This window comes from Balaenoptera ricei, chromosome 9 (assembly GCF_028023285.1).
Source record: "Balaenoptera ricei isolate mBalRic1 chromosome 9, mBalRic1.hap2, whole genome shotgun sequence".
Classification (NCBI taxonomy): domain Eukaryota; kingdom Metazoa; phylum Chordata; class Mammalia; order Artiodactyla; family Balaenopteridae; genus Balaenoptera; species Balaenoptera ricei.
The window spans coordinates 55,908,596-55,935,857 of NC_082647.1; the positions used below are offsets into that span (position 1 = coordinate 55,908,596).

Here is a 27,262-nt window from a genome sequence, read left to right on the forward strand (position 1 = left end):
TATTCCTTAAATTCATTGGCTTTTATTCCCCAACTCAGGGCCACGTTTTAATATATTGTTTCAGATCAAAACTGATAAGCTTTGGAGATGTTAGTAAAAGTGGTCAAACCACATCAACCATTTTTCTTCCTCTTTCTTCCACACCCTCTCCTCCCTAGTTGAAACAAAGGAAAAATGACTTGACATACTTTTAACTTTCTCCAGGAAAATTCAATTATAGGACTACAGAACTATTTATGATTTCTCATATTTATGTCAGCTGAAGAGGTAAAGCTTATTAGAGGCTTATAAATGTTGATTGTTTCTCATCTTTATCCTAAAGCCTTTCAGACAATAGATATGATCAACCACCTCCCCTCTTTTTCACCATATCTTTATTAATAGGATCATCATATCCTATTAATTTGGATGTAACTGAACCTTATTTATGCGTTATCTTTACATATGTGTATATTCATGTGGCCTCTAGAGGGCAGCATGTTCCGGGTGGGGGGGAAGGTTAGAGGCCAGCTACTTATCTCCATAAAATACGTGAGATAACCAACTGAATTTTTTTTTTTTTTCCCCTTTAGCAAAGCAAGTAAGCTATCTCAAGTAGAAAAATCAGTGCTGCCCCATGGTTTGATTGGCTGCCCCATCTGCCATTTTGGGCATCTACTTGGATGGCCAACAATTTTTATGAATTGGCTCAGCTACCTTGGAGGCTACTTAATTAAGGATTATACCAGGTTCCATGCCTTTGACTCCAAATGGAACTAAGCACATCATTACATTTATAAAGATGAATACAAATGGGATTTTTCCATTTATCTCTCATTTCTTGTCACCCTTGACTGAAGGTTAAATTGTACCCACAGTTCTAATTTTATTTGGCAGTCAAATCAGGCTTTACTCTCCTCTCTTAGAATTCAGCTACCTCGTGTCCCTTACGTTTAGGTTGTAATGCTGAAAGAATTCTAATGTCTCTTTATTTTTCCCAAGGAAGTGGAACACATTTCCACGGGGACATCTTCCATCCATCGTGATTTTAGGCTCTTTCTGCTACCAGCCGGCAAACCTTTGGAGTAATCCCTGACCTAGCCCTCTTCTCTATAGCTACATTCACTGATTTTCTCAATCCAATCTCTATTCTTCATCTAAAGAATAAAATCCTCCCAGTGTATAAACTACACAATTCTTTTTCTTTAATTTTAGAAATTTCTGGAAGCTGCAGCAGATCTTTGAAAGATATAGAGCAGTACTGTCCAATAGATCTTTATGCATTGATAGGAATGTTTTATATCTGCACTGTCTGATATGGTGCCATTGAGTAACTTAAAATTGTGGTTAGTGCAATTGAGGAAATGAATTTTTATCTTATTTAATTTTAATTAATTTAAATTTAAATAGTCATCTGTGGCTTGTGGCTGCCAAATTGAACAGTGCAGAATAGAGCATAACTTCTGATCAGTTTATAACAAATGTTTTACCAGAATATATTGTGAGGGGGATTAGATTTTGCAGCTAAAAACCTACTGCCCAGGCTTTTATTCTCTCGCTTATTTCTTTCTCATACAGCTATAGGCTTAAATCCAAATCCTCTGACTCTGACCCAGGATTTTCTCTCTCTGAGAACATCTGAGAGATTTTCAATTTTCAAATTCTTCAATTTTGTTGAATATTGAACATATCTCTCCTGGGTGTCCAGAATGGAGTTTCAAAGCATGGCATTTGGACAGCACTGATTCTGGGGGCACTGGCCATTTTACCGTCTAAGCTCTGTCACCTCTAGATCTGGTTTTTCCTAAATATAGAAATAAAACTTGAGAACATGCTAAAATGTGTCAAACTGCATACAAGCTTGGCACAAGTTAGCATATTTCTTAAATTGGAATGTTCCCCCCTATATACATATGCAACAATTATTTACACTGACTACAAAGAAAGCCTATGTTTGTTCCATCCACTCTAAAGTGACCTCAATATTCTTTTAAAATGTTCTTATAAGTTCCCAAGTAATCATTTTTTAAATGCTTCCATATTTTTACACATGATCTGCAAATGCATGTCTTAGTTTTCCGCAGTATGCCGATATTGTTGGTTTTAAGACGTGGCAGACTTTTTTTTAATGGTTTGTGTCATGCCACTAGCTTCTACCTCATGTTAGAGACACGACTGAAAACACCCTCCAGATACCTGGCACATATAAGTAGTGGGACCCCAGATGATAATAAATATGCAACTTTTAAATTCTATTCCTTTACCTTAGTTTTATTTCAGCTGAAAAGATAGAATTAGTGCTCAAGAAGATAAAACAGTTCAGCAATTATGCCGATTTGGGGGACCTCTAAGCCCAAATGGATATGGAATGGCACCCTTCCATTTTAAATCATTTTCTGTAAAGAGGCAAATGTAGAGTTAAAGGCAAGAATAAAGGAATGTGCAACCCAAAGGCTGTGCTCACTTTCAATAAAGACAGCCTCAGCGTATTGTATGCTCACCATCAAACCACTCTTTATAGCACCCGTGCCCCCAGATCCACAACCTCTTCACATGATGAGAGAGGAAAGCAAGGATGATTGGTAGCCACATTATTCTTTAAGAGACCAGCCTCTTGGAAAAGGCTAGGCAGCCCCACACCACAGGGCACAAGAGAGCAAAATAGGAAGGGATCATGAAGTTCTTGTCAACACTCTGTTAGTAATGAGCTTTAAGACTGGACTCCTGTGCACAAAGCCAGTTCCCTGCCATTTTAAGACTTGGTCAGCTTCCTGTTAATGGACATGTGAGTTATCTGCAGGGAAGTCATTAGACTAAAGTCTCTCTAATGTAGTAACTATTTCTGTGCTGAGAACAGCCATTTGCAACCTCCAGAAACACTTTAGACTATTTGATAATAGTGATGCAATCATGTGCAGGTTCATATAGGTATAGAGAGAGAAAATGAAAGGTAAAAGGCAAGGGCTTGGAACTAGGAGAAGAATGTAAGGTACCAGTTCTTAACTCTTCTCTAGTTGGAATTCACTCTGTAGGTTCATTACTAAAAAATCACTCCTTAAATTGCACATTCTAATGTAGGAGGAAATGCTGTCTTTTGATGGAAATATATGAAATATTTTTTCTAAAAATTTAAAAATCTCTCCTCTGATGGCTCTCATACTTGTAGCACACATTACATCACAGAGTAGGATAAATCATTTTCCAGGTCTTGAACCGCAAAATGAAAACAAACACACCAAAAAAATGTTTTCTTCATACTAACCTTAGCATCAGCCCTGGCCACGTAAATAATTACAGTAATCCCTCTCCAAACATGCGTTGCAGTTACTCAGTATTTTAGTACATGTCAGCTTGATGTTCTACAGCTCTGAGGGCCCTGGTTCAGATGTTGGTGAGTCACTCCATTTGGAGATCATTTGAACAGTAGGGTTGGGAAGAGGAAAGGAGGAATGAGGATGGTAGAGAAGCAGAAATGTTTTCACTTTGTTGTCTTGATAAATCTGAAATTGAGGTCAGCACCCTAGGGCTGCTAGGCAGAAGGAAATCAAGGCATATAAGACAGGCCATATGGTGAGCCATAAAACAAGGAAGACATTGGGCATTTAGAAAGAGGACACATCTATAGTCAGAGTAAAGGGGAGACTGGCAAAGAAGGCAGTATGCCTTGGTATGTAACACAGCAAAACACATTTACAAAATCTTAAAATAAGAGGCAGATCCTGCAGCGTATCTAACAGGAAAACGTTTCCATCTTAAGGTATGTAAAATAATATTGAAAATATTTTTACTTAAGGTGCTCTTCATTGTTTTATTTTAGTGAGCATTTAAAAATTATGAGATCTTTTTTGTATAAATTTACTCATAACTTTGATTCTCCTCTTTTTTCCATTTGTTGTAAGTCTCCCAATGAGGTGTTTCCTACCAAAGGACTTTTAGGGATATACTCTGATTTGGGAAAGAATATTATAGTCTTAAAAGACTCCTTTTACTGCATTTAGTAGGGTCAGTTTAATTTTTTACATGCATAGAAGTGGTAGAGCAGCAGCAGTAATATTTATTATAAATATCAACAGCTGCACTTGTTCATGGTACACATAGATGTGCCTATAGCATGCCAAATGCTCTGTCCGCAATATCTCATTTAATCCTGAAAATAGCTCTCAGATAGTTCTCTACATTTTCTGATAGTAACATTTCAGCTTATTTTAGAAAGTCTGTTTCCCTGTCCTCAATTATATTGTAGACTCAAGAGCAAATCTGTAAATATATCCCTCATTTGCCATTTTATTCACAGAAGGACGGAGACTAGGATGAGGCAACTAAGGTACTCAGCTTGGGTTCAGAATTCAAGGTGATGCCCCCCTCCAAAAAAAACATAGTAATCAAGATAAATTACATTTTAATGCAATATTTTAAAAAGCCTAAAGACAGCTTCAATGTTTTCTATGCTGTCCATCAAACAACCCTTCATTAGCACCCATTCCCCCAGATCCATAACCTCCTCCTTCCTAAACCCCAGTGCTGGTCAGGTTATAGAGAAAAGGATGCATTTATTTACTGCTAATGGCACTGTAAACTAATAAACAATGTAGAAAACATCATGGAAACATTAAAAGCTGTAAAGATATTCATTTGTGGCACATTCAAGAAATATGATTTAGCATCATCTAAAAGTTCTGGGTGCTTGGGAATGCATAGATGAGGTTCTCGTCTTCACGGGCTTTACCTTCTAGAGTATCTAGGACAATAAACAAGTAGTAAAATAAGCAATCTCAGAGAGTGATAAGTACATGAAGACATGGCAGTATGATTTCTTTTTAAAAAGAGAAATAGCACTGGAAAATTGTAAGCCATATGAAGGCTGGGATTTTGACTATTTTGTTTACCTTTATATCCTTTGTACCTATGACAGAGCCCATCACATAGTAGGTGCTCAAGAAATATGTGTTGAAGAATGAAGGTGGTAAGAGTGTAGTGAGTGTAAGGAGAGTGAGAGGAGATGAGATTGGAGACTGGAGGCAAAGGGGGTGAGGAAAGGCCTTGTAGGCTACAGTTGTGATATTACTTCCGATAGGAAGCCTGGGGAATTAAGTTTATGCCCTAGTAATCTGACTCTTTAGTGTTTCTCCCAAGAAAACAAATCAATGGAGTAAAAACCTAGTTGCCCAAAGATGCTTATTACTGTGTTGTATATTAAATTATTAAAAAAGACTTGGTACCAACTTAACCAAGATTAAGGGAATGGGGAAATATTTAGTATATCATGGTTCATGAACCCCAGTGGAATATTACACAACAATGTTAGGACGGTATTATGAAGACTTTGAAAACATAGGGAATGCTTCATATGTTCTCTGAAAACAGCAGAATAAAAAATTTTATGCATACTAGCATATTAACTATAAAATTGTGAACTGTGATTGAAATGTAATATAAGAGATAAAAATAGTTGTGTTAGGGTAACAGAATTTTGGGTGATTGTTTTTCTACTTTACAAAAATTATCTTTAGTATTATTGTCACATTATTTTAATAAAAATATGTTGCTAAATTAGTATAGAGATTCTTTTTGGGGTTATGAAAGGATTTTGAAATGGATATTGGTGATGGTTGAACAATATTGTGAATGCAATTAATGCCACTGAATTGTACACTTGAAAATGCTTAAAATGGCAAATTTTAGGTTACATATATTTTACCACAGTTTAAAAAAAACCCCAGATCTCTTCTATAATCATCATTATGGTTTAGCAGCCTCCAAGATGGCCCCCCAGTGGTCCCTGTCTTCTGGTCTTCACACCCTTGGGTAGTCCCTCCCACATTCTACTAGGATTGGTCTTGGTGACCAGTAGTATATGGCAGAAATGATGGCACATTATTTCCAAGGTTAGGTTCTAAAAGATTGAGGTTCCCATCTTAGCTGTCTCCCTCTCTCTTTCTTGGTTCACTGACTCTGGAGAAGCTAGCTGCCATGTCATGCGAATAGTTCCTCCATCTGGGAGAGGCCCCCATGGTGAGGAACTAAGGCCTCCTGCCAACAGCCATGTGAGTGAGCCACCTGGGAGTGGATTCACCAGGCCCAGTCAAGTTTCAAATGACTGTAGCCCTGGACGTCACCTTGACTGCAACCCTGTGAGAGACCTTGAGCCAGAACTACCCAGTTCAGCTGTTTCAGGATTCCTGACCCCCAGAAACTAATATGACCTCAATATGGGCTTAAGTTTGACTTTTAGGAATTTAAAGAGAGCTTTTTAAATGCAGGTTTTGAAAGGAAATTTTATGTGGAAAAAATGTACGCCGTGATAAAAATTACAAAGAAATAAAATGATGTGTTTGCTCAGACCTATACACATAGAAGTAAACATCGAGTTGATAAAAAAATCATTTATCTGAATTATAGACTTATGAGATGTTTTTATTTTCTCTTATATGTTTCAGGATTTCTCTTATATGTTTCTAAGTTCTTTAGAATGATCATGTCTTACTTTTATAATGAGAAAAAAAAAGATATAAACAAAGCTTTAAGAAGGATGATAGAGAGACGAGAGCATCTTCATTTGAAGCACATAACATGCTCTACCCTCATTTGCTGTGTGACTCTGGCTGTATGGCTTCTCCTCTCTGAGCCTCAGTTCCCTCATCTATAAGGAGGGATAATGATGTTCATCTCATAACTGGGGATGCAGAATAAGGGGGACGACTTGTGAAAAGTCTCTAGCACATAGTAAATCCTCAATAGATGCTTCATCTCCTTAGTATACCTTCTCATAGTATTTAGAACAAGGGTGTCATTTGCTGGCTGATCATGTCCTTTGTGATAATCAAGGGAAATCAGATAGTTCAACAGGTAGTTGGTTCAGTGTGCGGCCTACAAGAAAGTCTGTGACGGGGAAGATAGGAGGCTCCTTTATAGGAGCAGTAAGTATTAAAAGCTATTTGACTTTTCTTCCTAAAGATCATCAGGCCCTTGTAGAGGACACCCAACTCTTCAGTCTTAATCCAAGTCTTGTTTTACGCATAAACACACAGGCCAGTTCTTCTTGTATCATAATGAAATCATATATTTTCAAATTCCAGATGCAATGTCATAAGATAAAGAAGCTGAAATGATAGTCCACAGAAAATATATTTTTCATTTGCCCAGAACCAAACTTTAATAACCCATAAGCTCTGATCTAACTGAATTTTCTTTCATATTTATTTAAATGGGAGAACTGGTTTTGGTGATTTTCTCCAATCCTAACCATCTAATATCTTTAACCTACAAGACAACAATTCTTTTATTTATTTATTTTTTTTAAGGGGTAAGGAAACATTCTCTCTTCTATTTCAGCTCAGGATGCTAAACTGTATGTTGTTTGCCTTAAAAAATAAACTTTCCTTTTTACATTTTTCTTGTTATCTTGGATCATGTCCAGTCTCTAAGGAAATGAACATGTGAAGAAAGAGTTCTGTGGAATGTTAACTGCGCTGGTATTTTTCTTCCTTTTATCATGCCTCAAGATTTGCCGAAGTTGATATAAATTCACCATGCCTTCTTTAAAAAGCATAACAGCAAGGCATTCTTCCTGTAGGAGTCGGACTGTAAAAGGTGATTTCCTTTTAGTCCATTTGGTTTAAGCCTGTAAAAAGCATTAAGTGAAAAATCTGATATATTTGTTAGGGCATTTATTGCATTACTAAGTTATATTTTCAGTTCTCAGTGAAAGGTTTATTGAGAGGTTTTGAAGAGGTAAACTTTGAAGAGGTTTTGTTCAGGATTAAAGAATATTTTTTCTTCTCTTTCGGTGAAATAACATCACACAAAATGATACCTTTCAGGAGCTATTTTTAGCATTGTTTACAGTCAAAGGACACACCGTTCCATTATGGTGAAGCAGATATCACCTTCCAAAACTGGCCTCTGTTGATGAGATTTGTAACTTCTATAGGGTTTCAGAGGCATGAAAGACTGTGAAGTTACCATTTTCCATTAACTCAAGTCACCCTAATATTGATGCACCAGTAAGGTAAACTACTTTGCAGGAGTCTTTTAGAGTGAAAATGTTTTTCATATTGGACTAAATATTTATAACTGATCCATCTTAAATGTAAAAATATAAGCCATTGCTAAACTTTAATGTGGATTGATTTCTTTTTTGATAGATGACGATTTGAATTTAAACTCTTGACACAATCTTTTATCATCTAAAAATGAGAGTTGTCTTTTTCAGATGAAGCAGTGCTATAATCAACCACTTTGAATTCAGGAAAATTGGATAATCGCTATTCTCTAAATAACATAAATATCAAAAACATCACAAGGGTAGAAAACTCATTAACAATTTACTTTGCTTCACTCTTGATTTACTAAAAATGTTTTGAAAACTTGTGAAATAGGTGAAATTATATGATCCTTTTAATTGATTTAAACAACTTATGGTAAGAAAAGATCAGTCTTTACAGCAGTCCTGTGGAGGAGAGGGCTACTAATTTTATCCTGATCTGTATCCAGAAGTCAGAAAGTTTGAGTTGTTGACGTCCTTCAGTTAACAATGGAATTCCATATGGGGGAAGGTCATGTCGTTATGAAGGTCTAGTGTTTATGATTAGATATAACGGTTAACAAAATAACTGGGAAGTTGGAAATCAATTCTGTTGAATGCACATCCTTTGGGTTTTGAAGATGTTATACACTGATTTTGTTTAAATATTCTGTAAGTTTTATCCTTCTGATTACAAGGATTAATTATTATTACTGTATTTTATTTATTTTACTGAAATAAGATACATCATTTTTTACCATGTCCTTCAGTCAGAGGATTGAAAAGTAATTATTTGTGCCTCTTCTGCTATTAACCACATTATTAAAGTAAAATACTAAGCAAAAATATAGAATCATATGATCACTAGTCAACAAAATCTAGGAACCTTTTCCAAAATATAGGTATAATACCTGATAGGTTTGTGCTATTCCTATATATGAAAAATGTCAGTGATTGGCAGCCTGTAACAAATCTTAGAGAAATTTTTAAAAATTATATTATATAGTTGTGTAGAATTATAAGTGATTAGATTTATATAAGCTACTAAAAAAACACAATTTTACAACTCAAAAAAGTTACTGCTACTAGGTACTGGAGAAGAATTGAAAAGGAGATTAAAGTGGAGTCTCTGCAAAAACAATGTACTGAACCAGTTAACTGTTTCTTTCCTATAAGCAAGTTGCATGCAAGCATGATCTACCTTTGTGGAAAGTAAAAATAAGTTTAAATATACAGGGCTTTTGTTGAAAAGAATATAACAAGAAGTTCACTTATATTAGCTTTTCTTTGTGAATATTTTATGATAATATCTGCATCTATAGATTTATGAGACGTAAATATGAAAATCTATAGCTCCGTATTAGCACATGGAAAAGGCTAGTATAATTACATAAGTTAGCCAATTTTTTAAAAGCCAGACCACTCTTTATTTGATTTCAGACTGAACTTAAACATTCAAAGACATCTCTTTTTTGAGGGGAGGGTAGAAAATTATAATAAATAAAACCAAAGCTAGGAAATTTGGGGTAAATATTATCTAGCTAAGCTCTGAAATCCAAAGCAAGAATTTAGTGTTTTCCTTTTTCTACTCACCTTTTGGCAGTGTATAATACTCCTAAGAGTGTCAGTGCTAGCGTTTTCAAAAGCTCAATTCATTCACACCCTGCTGAGGGCTCTACAGCACTTTCTGTACTTTTCCACCAGATAGAGTTTTCTGCAAGGGCAACTATGTGTTGAGTAAGGGTTAGATCTGAAGGAAAGACCCAGCAGTGCAGATTAGTATGACTGGCTTTGGGGATTATTCATCTTGTTCACATTAAGGCTGGACTCTCCCTGTTGTCTTTATTTAATGTAGGGCCCTGGAGGTGTTAAAAAGAATATAGAAAGAATAGTCTCTATAGCAATAGAGTTCAGAATTAAAGGAAGAGAGAGAAATACAGAAACATGTAAGGTATCTTTAAAAAAAAACTTTAAAGTAATCCAATAATCCCTTTACAAACTGAGTAACATACAGCTTTGTGTGTGTGTGTGTGTGTGTGTGTGTGTATAATCTATATGTATATGTATGTACACATATATACATACAGTAAATCTTTGGCATGACATGTAATGGGCACTAAAGAGTCAGAAATTTGCATACGTTCCATTTTGTAAGTATGGCCCTTTGATTATCTGGATCAAATAAAATAATATGTGTGAAAACACTTTGCAGACTGTAGAGCACTCTACAAGTAGCACTATCATATAGCATTTTAACAGTCAAGTAAGCTGACCATTATGGGAATGAGTGTCTTACAGGGAGATTGTGTCATTAAACAGTTTAGCTAGAGTAAATGAATGAGAACTGAACAATTTTTCTATGCACAACAAAACACAACCTATTTATGGAAGCTAATATAAAAATGTTACCTGTTTACCTTGAGGGGAGGACTCTCATTATTATTATTTTTTTTTAACAGCAGTGTATTGACAAAGATAGTCTCAGTGTAAAACAACTCTGTCTTCATTATTAACATACCCAAGAGTCTTGCCTCTCATTTCATTGCACAGCCCAGCTCCTGGACTTGAGATTCACTGCACAGACCTAAATCTTTCCTTATATTAATCTTCATTTTCCCCAAGAGTTTATTCCAGTGTCAGGGATTCCCTTCATCTTCTGCTTGAGCAATTACTGGCCCCTCTTTGCAAAATGAATAAATTCAAGACTGTTTTTAAAATATAAGTCACCTTTTGAAAAATCAGAGTGGTTTTATGACCGCAGTCTTCCCTCTAGGTCAGAACTTTGACAAGAAGGTGATTAAATGCACATTTAGCTTTTCATATATATATACAAAAGAGTGCTGTATCTGACAATTCTAGTCAGTACAGTTGAGGAAACAGTCAGACTTGTTTTTATTGGTGGGTGGACTTCTTCACATATCATTTTCAAGAGATCAGTTGTTGTCTAATCCAGTGGCCAGTGCCCATGTTGGTATCTTTGGCACAGAGACAAGATGTGCACTGTCAAATAAAAGGACCCAGTCCGTTTGGCTTTGCTCTGTGATGAGTGTGACAGTGAGTAAAGCATACATATAGAGACCTTCCCCATCATTCACTCCAGGTCGCTCTATTTCCAACTCTGTGAGACAAAGCACACTCTTACGCTTCAGACATAGGCCCACAGTGTATGTTGTTCTTTCCCATCATAAATTGCAAGTGAGGAATATTCTAGAACGTTTTGTTCTTTTTTTTAATTTCCTTTTAAGCCTTTATATGGAAGTCAGTATCTCCATTGAATGTTTTAATAAATAAATTGTACCTGCTACACCTCTACTCTTTATGTGAAGCTTTCATGAGCTAAAATGTTAATAAATCCCAGCGAAGATTTTTATAGACATATTTAGAAGTCAACTCTTGGGAACAAAATGTAACTTGTTTTAGTTGTTCTACAAGCAGATGTATCATCAGTTTTAGAGGGAGTCTTTTGGCACTACAACGTGAAAAAACAAACAAAAATCCTTGCAGTCCCAGTTTATAAAGTAACTTTAAAAAGACAAGGATGAATTTCCTTCCCACTTCAAAAAAAAAAGTCATCCTCTGAGGCATGTATACTTTGAAGATGTTCCTTAGGGACCAGAATTTGACTTTTAAGATGTTTTTACCCCAAAATGATTGTTTACCTTTAAATTCATATGTCTCAGGTAAAGTAAAACCTCTTGTAAGTATAAAAATTAATATAGTCAGTTCTCCATCAAAAACTCAGTCATTCAACAAATGCCATGTCCCCACTCTGTACCAGGAACCGTGCCTCATAGGAAATGCCCTTTCGCCTTGCCATTGCCCAGTTCTTCCTCTTTCTCACGCCATCATTTTCATCCTCTACTTTCAGTTTTCTCTACCCAACGTTGACAGTCTTCCTTAGTGTGGCAAAAGACTTTGGATTTGCTTTGCTCTTTATTTTCAAGATGGCTTAGAAACTTAGGTGAGCTTTCAAAGCAGTTAGTTGACAGGTTGAGTGAAGAGAAGTGAGAGGCACTGTTGGATCACTGCCTTGATGGCAGAGAGGGGAGCTGGGGTGGGTGAGCGACGGCAGGCCAGTATGGCTCTGCTCACCCTCCCTGCCTCCAATTCAGGTTCTTCCTAGGTCAGAGGACATGTAATGTCTAGAGCTAGACAACCCTTAATGACCATCTGTTCCATCTTCCTCACTTCTGAGGTGCAAAAATCTGACCTGCACAAGGAATGAAGAAAATATCCTGCTCTATAGTCATGGTCTAAAGCTGTTTTTTGCTATTCATGTTACATTCTTTCATATTTTTTAAAAGAAAACTCAGGTAAAGTGTATGTGTGTGTGTGTGTATGTGTGTGTGTTGCATAGATAAGGACTAGGAAAATGATGAAATTTGTTACGATTAGAATAGCAGAATACTATTATTTTCAACTGTATTAAAAGCCTTTGTTTGAAAGTTACTCATAAGATTCTCTCCACAAACATACTCTGAATTCAGTAGAGATTGTTTCTCTTCATTTTCATACAGATTTATAATTTGAAAATTCCTTAAGGTTTTTCCCAGGGAGTTTCCACAAACAACAAGCAACACCTTTTAAAAACAATGAATATGGAATGAACATGACAGTTTCTGTCCCACATACCCTTCCCCGTTTATGTGACCCTCCAGGAATGTAGAGCTGGCTGAGCTCACCCTGTGAGCTGACAGGCACAGTTCTGACCGCCTGAGGCCGACCCCCACTCGGTGACCTGGCATCCAGCACTGAAATCTATAGGAGGGCCTCACCATTAGCAGTTGCATCTCCTCATTTGCTGGGACATCCCTTGAGGCTCCCCTGGGACACAGAAGTCCCAGTGACAGTCACTCACAGAGGGCCAGCCTCCACCCCTGATGTCTGAATGTTCCTTGTGAAAGACCTGCAACACCCCATCTCTCCAAACTGCTCCCTGTGCTGAGTTTCCTTGACCGGTCCCCCTGCCCTTTCACATCTCTAGATGGCCTGATCTCCATCCCTCTTGATCAAGATGTAAAGCCATTTGAAAAAATTCTCTGGACCCCTTTCTTAACCTCTCCCGCCCCCAGCCTCAAACAATCACTGATCACTTTTCTGTTTCTATAATTTTGCCTTTTTCAGAATGTCATCTAAATGAAAGTATATAGTGTGTAGCCTTTGGCTTCTTTCACTTAGGATAATGCATTTGAGAGTCATCTGTAAAGTTGAGTGGTGAAGGAAGGAACATTAGCCTGAAATAACTTCAGTTAGCTAGTTTTGGGGGCTTAATACAGGTAACCTAAAAGAATTAGTTTTAAAAAAAAGAGGCAAGACAACAACACCAATTTAGTGCTATTCCAGGGAGAAAGACCTAAAAACTGTAAGTGTGGATGATTTTATAGTAACTAATTAGATTATAGAGATTATAAATATTTATCTGTAGGGGGAAAAACAGTCTCTTCTGCTACCGCTAAAAATCACCTAAAATTTTGGATAAAATACAAGCACATCCGTTCAAATGCATATGCATAGCTGAACCAAGAAGAAATTAACTGAAATCTCCAGGGGCCAAGAATGAAAAAAACAGAATGATAAGTAAGTGCTAAAGTTGCAGCTGCCCTTGAGGTATTGCTAAAACAGGAACGTGGAGCCACTTGAGGGTCGGGAAACAAGGCTTTGAGCCTGAGAAAGTTAGGAAGGCATAGGAGTTGAGATTCCCCATAGAGAGTCAAGACCCTCAAAGCACTTCAGCCAGTAATGGGCTGGCTAAAAAAAAAAAATCTGCTTCCAGCAAAGAGAGACTGCAAGGACAACTCTTTGTGTTGCCCTTGGCTCTGAATGGGGATGAAAAAGACTCCGCTGAGAATTCTACAAGCTTAGGTTTAAATTTACATAACTCACTGGGTCTCAGAAGCCAACAGAAAGAACTTGGAGTACCTAGGTGTTGAGAGAGCTCCAGGGCTCCTAGCAGAAGCAAAAGAAAATCCCTATAGAGAAACATATTCTCAACCCAGGTGCTTCAGGACTCCCACAGATTATCAAAGCCAAGCATGAGCCCAAAATCCAGAATTATAAAATGTGAAAAAGTCATTGTGAGTGAGGGTCAGTAGCAAAAGCAACAAAACTGGACTCCTCCACCTCACTCAGAACTTCAGCTATTGGGAATTATCAGACATAGAACAAAACTATATTTAAAATATTGTAAAGAAATAAAAGATCAAATTAAAAACTTGAACAGGAAACCATTAAAGTTGAAGTGAAAATTTGTCAGAGATTTAAAAAGAACTGATGAGAACAAAATGAATAAGGAAAACAGCATATTAGATGCACCTGATGAGAGAGTTAGTTGAGCTGGAAGATGGCTCTGAAGTAATTACTCAGAATGGAGAACAGAGAGACTAACAGATGGAAAATATGAAAGAACAAGTGAAGACATGGAAAATTTAATAAGATGGTATTACATTGGAGTTACAAAACGAGAGAAGAGAGAGAACTGAGCAAAGGCAATATTCGGGAAGTAATGGCTGAGATCTTCTTCCAGAATTGATGAAAGACATGAAACCTCAAATTCAGGAAACACTATGAATACCAAGCAGGTTAAATCAAAAGAACCCCATACCTCGCAAACCGCAGAACTCTGAGGTGGAAGAGAATAGCTAACAGGCAACAAGAAAAGCCTGGGTAATGATATCTTCTGAGTTAAAGGAAAATGCTTTGAACCTAAAATTATTTCTCCAGCTGACTATTACCCTGTATGAAAACAAAACTGAGGGAATTTGCCACCAAGCTCTTTACTCATAGAAAGAACTTCTGAAGTTTGTATTCCAGATACAAAAAAAGTTATCTGGGAAGGAATGTCTGAAACATGAAAAGAAAGGTGATTAAATAAATGATAAACATGGGTAAATCTAAATAATAATAACCAAAACAGTGTTTGATGCATGTCCTTATGTAGAAAGTAGAAATAAAATATTAGACAGTATAACATGATAGGACTAGTGTCATCAGAATTCAAGTGTTCCTGTGTTTTTTTATTGTTTGGCGGGAGGGTAAAGAGAAAGTGTAACTTTGAACTTTAAATAGTTAAAAAGTTAAGGAGCCATACACTTGGAGAACTAAGGGTGAAGGTATATTCAAAGTGTGGAAGTTTCTTCAGATATCCTTGATGGTATTAAAAACACTAAACCAACTTACCCCCAAAGACAACTCCACTGGCTGTAGCTTGGGCAGTTGTGTGGTGTTCTTGGTCTTATATTTATTAAGTTTCTGGAGGGCAGTGGAAGTTATTGCCAGGAACACAGCATGACCTCTAAACAGACAAGTAAACTATACAAATTCATTACTGTTTCACCAAGAAGGTCCATCAGAGGGCTTAGCTAGGACACAGGAGGATTGAATTAAAACCAGGAAAGCATATTACAAGAGTTCTGACCTAGGTGGGCTAAACCTGGGGGAACTTCCTTTCTGTTGCCTCATTATTGGATTTCAGATTTGCTGAGGCTTGCCAGGAGGATCATTTCACGTCCCATTAATCCCAACCTCATATGCAAAGCACTGAGAATTTCAAATGTAGTGTATTGTAGTAGACTTCAGTTTCCTTACATCATCCTTTACATCACTTCTGTGTTCTATATACAAAAAATTTTATTTTTTTATAATCCTATTGAGTGTTTTTTTTTAACCTAAATTAATATGGCTCAAATGAATTGACCAACTTTTGTGAAGTCATACACAGGACAGTCCAACCAGTGTGACTTTAACAAATTGATAGAGGAACTTAAAAAGTGGGACGTTACCACAAGGGTAAAAATATGTGAAGCAACTTACAACACTGCTTTTGTGGAGAAAAGGCATCAGGTTCTGGGCTGGCCAAGGGACGGTGATGCACTGTCTTCCAACCAGACTGTGAATGACTGGTTACGTCTTGTAAAAAATGAAGTTTCCTGAAAAACTGTCAGCATGTTGCAGGTCTTGGGAGAGTTCTAACGCTTGTTGTCTTAGCATTAATTGAAAATGGAATGAAATATGAATATGCAGTGAAGTTCATGAGGCAAAAGTGGAGTGGAGATTTTGAAAGCCAGCAAGTTTTGTATATGGAGAAATATTGTCCTAAAATGCTGCTGCACTTCATAGATACCAGTAGCCATAGAGATACTGTTGAAGTCAATAAAACTGGGCTACCTGATGTCTTAAGTTCCTTGGAAATAGAACTTTAGACAGGACCCAATTTATTGTGTATATTAGCCAACATGTAGACTTGGTGAATGATAAGTCTAATGAAGCTTTCATAGGAGCATTGATCAGCAGTTTTATCAGGCCTCAAGCTTAGCAGAATTGCAGCCTCTGTGTTTGTATTATGATCAGCCTGTTTGGAAACTCAGCAAAAGATTCTTGCTGTTCAGCATTTAAAACATGCTTATCACTTTGATCAATTGACCTTTCCTGAAACCATGCAGTATTGGGTTATAAGTCTTCTTCAAATCTATTCCCATTCCAGAATCTTATCATTATATAAAAAATTTAAAGAGACTGGGTGCCGAAATAGCCAGCACAATGCTTGTATGTTTTTAATATCATGCAGAATTAAAATCCCAGGAACTATCCTCTGTGGTTTGTCCCCTCAGTCATTTCAAACATTGATAGTAGGGCCTATATGGCTACTTGCCTGCTACTTTATGTCTGTATCTCCCATATTTAAAACAGTATACATCAGATTTGTGTAACCACAGATTTTGTTGGCTTTTGACCAAGTCTTATGATGATTTTTTCTTAATGTCTTTCTATAAATCTCATTTCATGCTGTTATGAAAACCTCCATTTTGAAAATCACAAATCTCTGGTTGTAAAGTTCATGGAAAGTCCACATTGTACAGAAGCACATATCTTTAATGTCGCCAGACAAAAGTGTCTTAAAATTAATTTAATGTTTGCACTTTAGGGTGCAACTTAAAAGAGAAGGCCTGAAAAAAGAGTGGGAGTGAGCATTAAGTATTTTTGGCAAAACATTGTGTTTGTCTCATGTTGGACATATGGAATATGCCCTTTAGTTTAGTCAGTATTTTTTAATTGTAGACATGATTTGTTGTTGTAGCTTAAATAATTCTGAATCAAAATTTCTGAAAATCCTTTAATTTTCTCCAGTTTTTATTGGAAGTTGTTTGCTGACTATTGTTGTTAGAAGTGTGAATTTTTTGCTTCTCTCCCAATCTGTCTTACAAAAAGAGAAATTTGTTTCTGCTGACAAATTGAGCAGACATCTGATATTTTATATTCCTGTTGAAGTGTATAACTTAATATTTGTATACTTGATAATTTGTCTTATTATGTAATTGATAAATGGTGCTGTATGTTGATGTTTGTTCAATCATATATTTATACTATCTGAATTGTATGATTATAGTTCTTTGGGAGAAATAATTTATCACTGTACACCAGCTTGTAAAAACCTAGTGCTAGAGTTTAAACATCAAAATAAATATTGAAATACAAAAAGAAAAAGAAAAGAAAGAAAAAAAAAAGAGTAACTAGTAAACACATGGAAATAGAATGTATAATTTCTAAAATAGAAGATAGAAAATATTGAATTTTAAAAGTCAATCCAAAAGAGGGCAGGGAAAGAGGAAAAAGATAAGGCAGGACAGAATAGGATGCAAGATTAAAATGGTAGCAGTAATTCCAAATATTAGTATATCAGTAATCATGACATATAAATGGATTAAATTTTCTCCTTAGAAGACAAGGATTGTTTAATTGGATAAACCTTAAACCCAGCTATGAAATATTTATGAGAGACACCTTAAAATTATGGATATGAAATATTAAAAGACAGTGACAAAAGGTATGCCAGGCAAATACTAAGCAAAAGAAAGCTGAGGTCATTAAATTAATAAGAAAAAAAAGAACTTTAACCCAGAAAGCTTTATTAAAGATAAAGAAGTTCACCACGGAAAGATTAAAGACTGAATTTACCAGGAAAAGATAACAGCTCTAGACTGTTAAGCATTTAATTACCCAGCTTTACAATATATAAAACAAAACTTGGCGGAATTGGCAAGGAAAGATTTTAAAATCTACCATCACAATGGGAGACTGAAAACAACCACAATCATTCTAACATTCTGATAAGGTGAACTTATGGCTTGGGATAAAACTTCCAAATAAGGTTTCTCAGAAGTATCATATCTCAGGCCACTTAGATGGACTCAAAAAGTGGTTCTGGTAATGATGAAGATTCTGATGTTGAAAATGCATGTGGAGAGTTGGAATAAAAGTGGTTCTTGAAATACAAGTGAGGATATAGCAAACTTTCTAAATTAAAATTTTATGTGATAATTCAGATGTTTATGTATAAACCAGATAGCACAAATAAGCATTTGATTATTTTATTGACTTTATTAACAAGTTTAGTCAGTTTGGGGGAGGGGAAATGTCTTCTTGGTTAATTCCTTATATTTAGGTCTATATGCGTTAAATCTAAATGTGATCAACAATCGATTGCAAAATCAGATACAACTTTAAATATTTATAATTCTTCAAGATAGTGAAACCGTGCTTCAAGGATGATTTATGGCTTGTTGGAGCTGGAAGGACTGCAGACATAATGTGGTTCATCACTCTTTAACAGAGTCAGGCCTAAAACTCAGATCTAGTCTCAGTCTGGCACTGTCGTTGTGTTTTATCAAAGCTGTATAAAATAGATACCAATGTGTTGTTCACCATGGTTACATACAAACTGTACGTTCAATATAAGTGCAGTTTTTACCATGAAGTCTACCTATCTCAAACTTTGCATTTGATATTTAGAAACATATTAATGAAAAAATTTTAATAGCAAAAGAGTCTTAGGAAGAGGAAGGAATAATTTGGATGGCCCTGGACCCTATTAAAAGAAAGAAAGAAGAAAAAAAAACACAGAATTTTAAGAATGCCTCCTTTTCCTGTAAACAAATTTCTCTTTGCCAGGTAGAGACATTTAAAACCAAGATACTGATCAGTTTTTTTTAAAAACAGCCATTACAGCAGCCAAACACTGAACCCGTCAGTGAGACCTTCACCTATGAAGATTTAGAGAGAAGTTCTCTTAGATTGGATCTTTGGAGTAATATTTTTCTTTGCTCTTCTCCCTTTTTCTTCCTCTGCCCAAATTCATGACCTACTTCCTCTTCCTCACTCCCAATCCATCCCCCTCCCCCTCCCCCTACACCATAACAATTTTAAATCAATGCTAAAGAGCTGCTTGAGGAGGGGAAGGGGGAGAATTGTTGGTCACGAGGAAAGATGTTTACTGGCTAATGGCTTGTTTTGTAGCTTCAAGGCTTTTGAAAGAATACCCGCTAGCAGGTGCAACTTTTCTTCACATTCTTCTGGCTGCTTAAGAGTCACTGTACTTACTTCATCTTGTAGAAACTCAGGAATCTGTGGGTAAAAGCCTTTAAGAATGATCTGAGAGCTTGGCACATGCAAAACCACTTTAAGAGTCAACTAGTTCTGGGTGGGTTTGAATCTACTCAACCTGCTAATTGAGCAAACCATTACCTTCTCTGACTTCCACTTAGCTCCCCCTGCTGTTAGACGGAAACAGAGTTATCTTGTCCGAATAGTAAATAGGAGAGTGTGTGAAAAGCGCCTAGGAGAGCGCTTGACACATGTTCACCTACTCATAAATGATAATCATTATTAGGAAGACTTTAATTATCATTTTTATGTTAACTCTTTGGGTTTGATTGCTCTGAGCAGTGAAATAGAGATTCCATGGAAAACAAGGCTGGGCTGAACAGTGTGGTCTGCTACCCATTTGAAAGTAGTACCACATGGAAGATTTTACTCCTGCTTTTTTGGTAATCTTGAGACACATATTTTCTCTCTACTGTCGTTTTAAAGGTCATCTTGAATTGATTCAGTCCCATATGGTCTAAGCCTATCCCCTTTGTTAACCTGCATGTTAATATTATGATTGTTAATATTTGAAAGGGTACTTATTCCAATAATTTTTTGTTCAATGTAAGAAAATGTAAATTCTTAAAGGAAAAAGTAACTTCAGTAACTAGAGAATTTAATAGTAGATTTATTTTAATTCTCCTGGTTATTTTGTATTAATTTTCCTGTAAATGTATCCAGATGTGTATGCAGTACCTATATTCTATGAACAAATTCTGGCAACTATTTGATAAATTATCTTCTGAAATTTTCTACCTTGGAACCTAATTCTATCCTGAAAATATCAATCCTTTGCTTATAGTAAAATATGTTACATCAATGAGGAAAGCGAGAGTAAAAGCTGGTTTACAGTAACGGATACTCTAGGAACTAATGTGAATTCTGCTTCTTTTTATTTTCAGCAGGCAATTTAACTTGTTTTCTTGGCCAGGAATAAATAAATACTGAAAAATTAAGTGAGCCTTATGTCTTACTTAGGGGATTTTCTTGTTTCTTCTGATTTCTCTCTTTTTTGCTTTTGTTTTCAGGCTCAGCTATGTGAATCATGCAGAGGATCTGGCCTCCAAACTCCTACAGTGTTCCCCAAAGAACAGACTATCAGCACAGGCCGCCTTGAGCCACGAGTATTTTAGTGACCTGCCCCCACGGCTATGGGAACTGACTGATAGTGAGTATGACAAATTCGAAACATCCAATCGAAGCAGGGACATGATTTTAGCATCTATGTGTAACACACATGTAGAGAGGTTCACATGTTTATATGTGCATCTCTCTAATATTATGTATGTTTGTATATGCATTGTCTGTACACCTGTGTGTGTGTGTGTGTGTGTGTGTAGAGAGAGAGAGAGAGAGAGAGAGAATGGGGGGAGGGGGGTAGTGTGTGTATATATTTAGTGGAATCCTGCCATTCAATTGCTAGCTTACCAGATACAGGAAGAAAATGGATTCCTTTTTTGCTATCTCTGCTCTGCAGTCAGCAGCTGCATGTCTTTGTATTTGATTATGTGTGTGTCCAAAAAAATGATCTGAGCAGTCATAAAGGAAAAGGAAAATATGATTTACATATTTAGTGCCTTATGCATATAGTATTTTTTAGCTGGCTGCAGTACACAGAGTAGAAATGATTCATTTCTGTTTGATTCTCAGAGACAATCTTGGTTGTAACAATAACCTTAAAAAGGGCTGCTATGCAGTGAGCTGACGAACAGAGTTGGCAATTGGCTAATGCGCTGAATTGACATGTAAGAACTGAAGACACGTAATTCATTTTAACTACAGATGCTGTTGGTATTCATACAGAGCTCATCTCTGGATCTCTTAAAACAAAACACATTCCTGGGTGGGTTTTTTTGTTTTGTTTTTACAAAAGTGTTCATATTTACACAGCCTTTTTCAATTACATTTTAAATATTTGGGGGAGGATTTATGACTGGGAGGATCTCATCTTTCTTCCAAAGTGTGAAACAAAATTCTTGTGAAATTTTGCAAAACACTATTGCAGTAAGAACACTTTTGTTCAATGGTGATACATTCTTTCCAAATGCCAGTGAAAGATATTTCTCCTCATACTGTTTTCTTTTTGCCTTAAAAATTAATATACTGCATATATGGATGGATATTATAATATCATTTTTAATCCTTGTGTACACATCACTTAACATAGACATACATAAAATTTTTTCTTTATTCTCTCAGACTTTTTTCCCCCCATGATAGCATTGGAGTCTCCTCGACAACAATAACCTTTTATTTTGGAACTAAGTCCCAAGTAACAACTCTTGGGTATTCCTACCCTAAATCTTTTCTGATACCTCATATTTAATTCTAATTACTTTTTTTTTTACTCTAAAGTAGCTATAGATATATTAATCCACTACTCCCCCATGCTTTGAAATCTTCTTCAGTATTTCATATATTCCAAGCCCATATTTATCCCATATTCTGCCCTACTTCCTTTCTGAAAGTCTACCCACTGACCATTACTACAGCTATCCCCATTAAAAAAAAAAATTAAAGACGAAATCCCTGTAGAAAAATAATGAATTGGTAACACATCTTCCCATACTGAAAAAAAAAAATGATGCCAGTGGACTCATTAGTTTATTGCTTGTCAAACTCAAACATATGGTTTGTTTTCCCATTCAGTATAACTTGCAACTTGATATCACTCCTCCTTGGTGACATCTCAATCCCATCTGACTTGATGATTGAGTTTAGCCAGGATTTTGATGGCCTATGAATTCTGAATTCTGTAGTAGTACTTTTCTGTTAATATGGACTTATTACCCACTTGGCACTTAGTTTATCAGCCAGTGGTTAAATCCAGTTTCTATCAGTAAGTAAATGCCTACACATTATCACTCGGCAGCAGGCTGCCAATGGAGACAGCCTTGTCCCTGTCATTAACAAGCACAATGTATGCAGAACACCAGAGGGGAATTAAAACCACAAAAAATACCTCAGGGTGGTATTTTTAATATGAGAATTTAATTTGTAATTTCACAGATTAAGAATTTTGGCTGCATTAATCCCTTTATCAGCTCACAGCAGGCTATTTGCAGAAGCATAACCATAAGGCGATATTCATTGGCAGAAACACGTCTTTGCATAACGTTAAACATCAGGAGCAGTGAAACCTTTTGAAGGGGGGAGAATAAAGATGAAAAATCATTATATTTTTAAAGCAAGATTCTGCTAAATGCCTCCGGTAACAATTTTGAGTTACAGAAATGCTATTTCTGTGTCTAGTAGATAATCATTATGAAGCATAAATCCAGTCACAAGAAAGGACAATCCCGGTATTAAATACCACAGTCATTTCCATTTCGAACAACATGGTAGTCCTTGTAAACATGTTTACAAAACAAAGAATTCCTAGGCTTTGGAGACTTTGGGAACTAGTTCTTTTAAGTGAAATGACTGGTTTTGGTGACTCTGTTACCTAGGTTAATATTCTGCAGACTATATTTAAAAGTTCTTGAAATTCTTAAAATTAAATTTTACATTAGTGTGGAGTCTTGTAAAAGTTCACCACCTGGCAAATGGCAGCAGCAGCAGCAGTGCCAGTATCCTCGTATGCTTCCTTTTCAAGGAGATTTGGAAAGAGATCCATCTGAAAAGAAGTGTTGCAGAACCAATAAATGGATTGTCTTATCAACCAAGTCATGGTTTCTATTAATCAGTTTTAGGAGCCTCACATTAATATGTAGTCTATTCAGGATGCAATAACAAAATAACTTAGACCGGGGCTTAAACAACAAACATTTACTTCTCACAGTTCTGAAGGCTGGGAAGTCCAAGATCAAGGTGTTGGCAAAATCAAGTTTCCTGACGAGACAGCCACCTCCCTGTATCTTCACATGGCAGAGAGAGAGAAACAGTGACACCTCTCTCTCCCTCTTTCTCTCTCTCTCTTTTTTTTTTTCATATAAAGCCACTAATCTCATCCTAAGGGCCTCACCTTCATGACTTCATCTAACCCTAAATACTACCTAAAGGCCTTATCTCCAAAAACTATCACATGGGGGGCTAAGGCTTCAGCATATGAATTTTGGAGGGACACAATTAAGTCCATAGCAGTCACATTCTTAAAGATGGGTCATGGCATTTTTTTTTTTTTTAAAGAATGCCCGCAAAGGGAAAACTCTTATGCAAGCGGAAAGCAAACACAGGTTAAAAGGAGAAGATTGTAACAAAAGTTAAGTTCAAAGTGGGCTCCAGTCTTCTTGGCCTACTTTAATATATCAGACCTTTTGAGAAGAGTATCAAGTGTTATTAGAACCTTGGTTACACAGAGCACTGCAATCATTCCATGAATTCTTATAAAAATGAAGTTGTATGCTGATGCCAGACTGTTATTTGCTTTGGAAGAACATATAACAATATAATATCTTTCTTAATTGTACTAGTCCTTAAAACCTCACCAGTTTACAAAATGCCAAAATTTAGAAGCAATGTATTAGTGTGCCACTGAAGCAGGAATTATAAATTCATCAAGCAAGAATTATGGTACAGTTACCTGGAGATCTGGTGGTTAAAGCTGGCTAATTCTAGTGGCACCCTGTCATTCTCCCTCTATCCCAAAACCCGAACAGCCTTGCCCCACTTCTTCACAAAGATTTAATTGCAGGGAAGTAAATGGAGGGCTGATTTAGAAGAAATTCATTACTTTCCCCAAATACACCAAAGGGCATTCTCCTGTGTATACTATCAAGTTACATAAATTATTGAAGCTGAACCACCCTTGTCAAAGTAAATGAACAAAATACACTTCATAGCGTAGAGTCCTTGATTTTATTACATTCATTTGCTAATCCACAAAACTCAGATCTGCAGTAAAAGAAGGCCAACAAATTGGTGCAGTGTAAAGAGCACTGAACTGGGAATCAGACCACCTGGATTCCAGCTTCAGCTCCGCTGTTAACTAGCTGGGCAACGTTGGAGAAGTGCCTTAGTCTCTGTGGGTTCCCAATTTCTCATATAGAGACACAGTGATCCCTAAGGACCTTTCAGCTCTAATGTTGGTAGGGTTTCTTACTTATTCCTATATATGTCCTATATATTATCCTAAAGCAACATTATGCCATTAATGGAGCTCCATGCCATCTTTTTAAAAAGAAAACACACCCTGTTCAAACATATTTGCTGCTCTAGTTCCTAGACTTCCATCCTCTCTTGAATCCTTTTGAGCCGAGTTTTTATACCCAAGATTCCACAACTGCTTGTTTTAGTCTCTATCCATTGGTCTTTCCCCAGCCCTCATCTTGATCCATCAGCATAATTCAACACAATTGACCACTGTCTCCTCGTAGTAACATTTCCTTCACTTGGATTCCAGGACAGGACATTTTCCTTTTGCCTCCCTAAACATTCCTTTTCATACTCCTTTGCAGGTTTCTCATCTGCCAGACCTCTCACTCTTAGAGCGCCCTGGGGCTCAATCCTCAGATCTTCCTATCTGCATACGCTCCCTAGAGCCTAGATGATCTCATTTAATCTCATGATTTAGATATCATCTGTGTACACTGACAGCTTCCAAATTTCAATCTCCAGTCCCATCTTCCCTGACTCCAGACTTGCATATACCAGCTGACTACTTAACATCTCCATTTGGACATCTCGTAGGCATTTCCAACTTCATATTACCAGAACTGAACTCCTTGTCTTTTCCCCTAGACTTGCTCATTTTGTAGTCTTCGCCTTGTTAATAAATGGCAATGTCATTCTTCCAGTTGTTGGAAGTTACCCTTGCCTCCTCTTCTTTTGTCATACCCAAACCCAGTTCTTCTGTAGACCCTGTTGGTGCTACCTTCAAAATAGATCAATAGACCATCATCCTCACCTCTCCACTGCCATCACTGCCCCACGTCACTCACCGTCTTCTTTCACCTGTACTTTTACAATAGCCGTCTAACTGTTTTGCCTGCTCCTCCTCTTGCTCCTTAGAGAGGCTTTGCTGTTTCTTCTTTCTTCAGTTCATCCTTGCTCTTCCTCTAGATACATGCATGACTTGCCCTCTCACCTTTTTGGGTCTCTGCTCAGAGGTACCTTTACCTGGGAAGCCTTCACTGACCTGCTTCCACCCCGGCACTTCCTGTTTCTCTTCCTGCTTTATTATTCTTCACAACATTTACAACTAGTTGATATATTTGTCTGAGTGTTTATCATCTGTCTCCCCTAAGTGGAATCTACAAACACCAGGGTTTCTTTTCATTCCGATTGATACACTACAGGATTCTGAAAACCTAGAACAGTGTGGGGCTCAATAAATATGTCTTCAAAGAATGAATGAAAGAATGCACAAAGAAAGGGCAAAATATGTTGTTTCCAAATTCAAGCTTATTGTTCGAGATCAGAGAAATACGAGAGATCAGCTGAGCTGTGGTGTGGAGGGGAAGGCAGACTATCCTGTCATATGTGTGTGTAAATCTGTGTGTGTGTGTGTGTGTGTGTGTGTGTGTGTGTGTGTGTGGCTGTGACGACTTGACATTTCAAAGACCAACGCATACCATGATGTTTTATGTGCTGGACATCCAGCATTGCATCTCAGCCTCCAATTTTGAAAGAAAAGACTCTAAATACACCTATAAATATGTAAATGAAAACTTTTCATTCTATCCACAGTGTCTTCTATTTTTACCGTCCCAAATGTAAGATTGCAGCCAGAAGCTGGAGAAAGTATGCGGGCCTTTGGGAAAAACAATAGTTATGGCAAAAGTCTATCAAATAGCAAGCACTGAGGCGCACAGCATTCTCGAGAGAGCACAGGTAAGATGACCTACTTTACTTGGAAAGTAATTGTGAAAAGACATTGAGTCAATCTTGCAAATGAAATATTTCAGACTTATTTTTTCCTAAGTATCTTATGAATCTCTTACGTTTGTTATGGCATTCATTACAGATTCTAGTGAGGCAGAGTGCTGTCAGTCATTTCTGTATTTTTAGGCACTTGCTGGCGTCTAACCAAAATGGTCCTTTATTTATGTAGTCATAAGCAAACCATTTTAGTCATAAGCAAATCATTTCACTACTCACCCATCCTTCACAGAGGTTAGAAAATGGTTAACCTCGGAGGATATCTAAGCCACAGACCTGCTTCGTGTGGCCCACACAATTTTTTTCCTTGGTTGCTCTCATTTTAAAATGAGATTTTACACCAAGTCTGGGTTTCCGGCTTTTCTCGAGAAATCAGCAGCTCTGGCAACGCTAAACTCACATTCCTGCCAGAAGTTTGTGTATGTAACTGAACTGTGGCTGCCTCCTTTGGAAAGGACATGGGCTCCCTAGTTTAGCTTAGTGGCCATTTGAGCCACTTCACCCATTTCTGATTCCTGGGTGGCCCCTAGTACAGACCTTATTGTGGTGGAGCATTTATTTTTTTTTTTTCCTATTCGATTCTTTGACCTCTGCTATTCTGCAGATGGAAAGCAGAACCTAAACGAGGTAGTCTCTGAGCATGTCGGCCTGTCCCGGTCATCACACAGGCTTTACAGAAACAAGCATAAGATGGCAACTTCTGAAAAGGCTGTGTCTTTAGTGCCAGTTGGAAATGTCTGGGTTTTTTGGAAGTTTACGCCTATATATATATCTCTTCGTTTAATGCAACATAACTGAAGCAAATAGAGAACCAGCTTTTTTGTGGGGAAGGCTTTTTTATTTGCTAGCCCATATTGTTACTTGCTTGTGTGGCTGTTCAGGAATTAAATGTTCCAGTGAATTGAAAAATACAGACAGCATCGCAAGGGCTCCTCTTCCTTCCTCTCTCTCTTAATGTGAAATATGTTAACAGGCTGAACTGTCAGTGCATTAAATGTCCACATTGTCTTGTGGGTGATTAGT

General features: G+C 36.9%; 1 protein-coding gene across 3 annotated transcripts in view; it reads left to right on the top strand.

The window, feature by feature from the left end:
- Window positions 1–27,262, top strand: part of CDK14 (cyclin dependent kinase 14) — a 573,947-nt gene that overhangs the window by 464,031 nt on the left and 82,654 nt on the right. For all 3 annotated transcript variants that reach the window (XR_009505030.1, XM_059933793.1, XM_059933794.1), the window contains 2 exons: window positions 20,449–20,588; window positions 26,048–26,191. Coding sequence is in view for 2 of the 3 variants with exons in the window: in XM_059933793.1 (XP_059789776.1) it covers window positions 20,449–20,588; window positions 26,048–26,163 (256 nt within the window). In the remaining variant the exon portion in view is untranslated. The remainder of the gene's footprint in view (window positions 1–20,448; window positions 20,589–26,047; window positions 26,192–27,262) is intronic.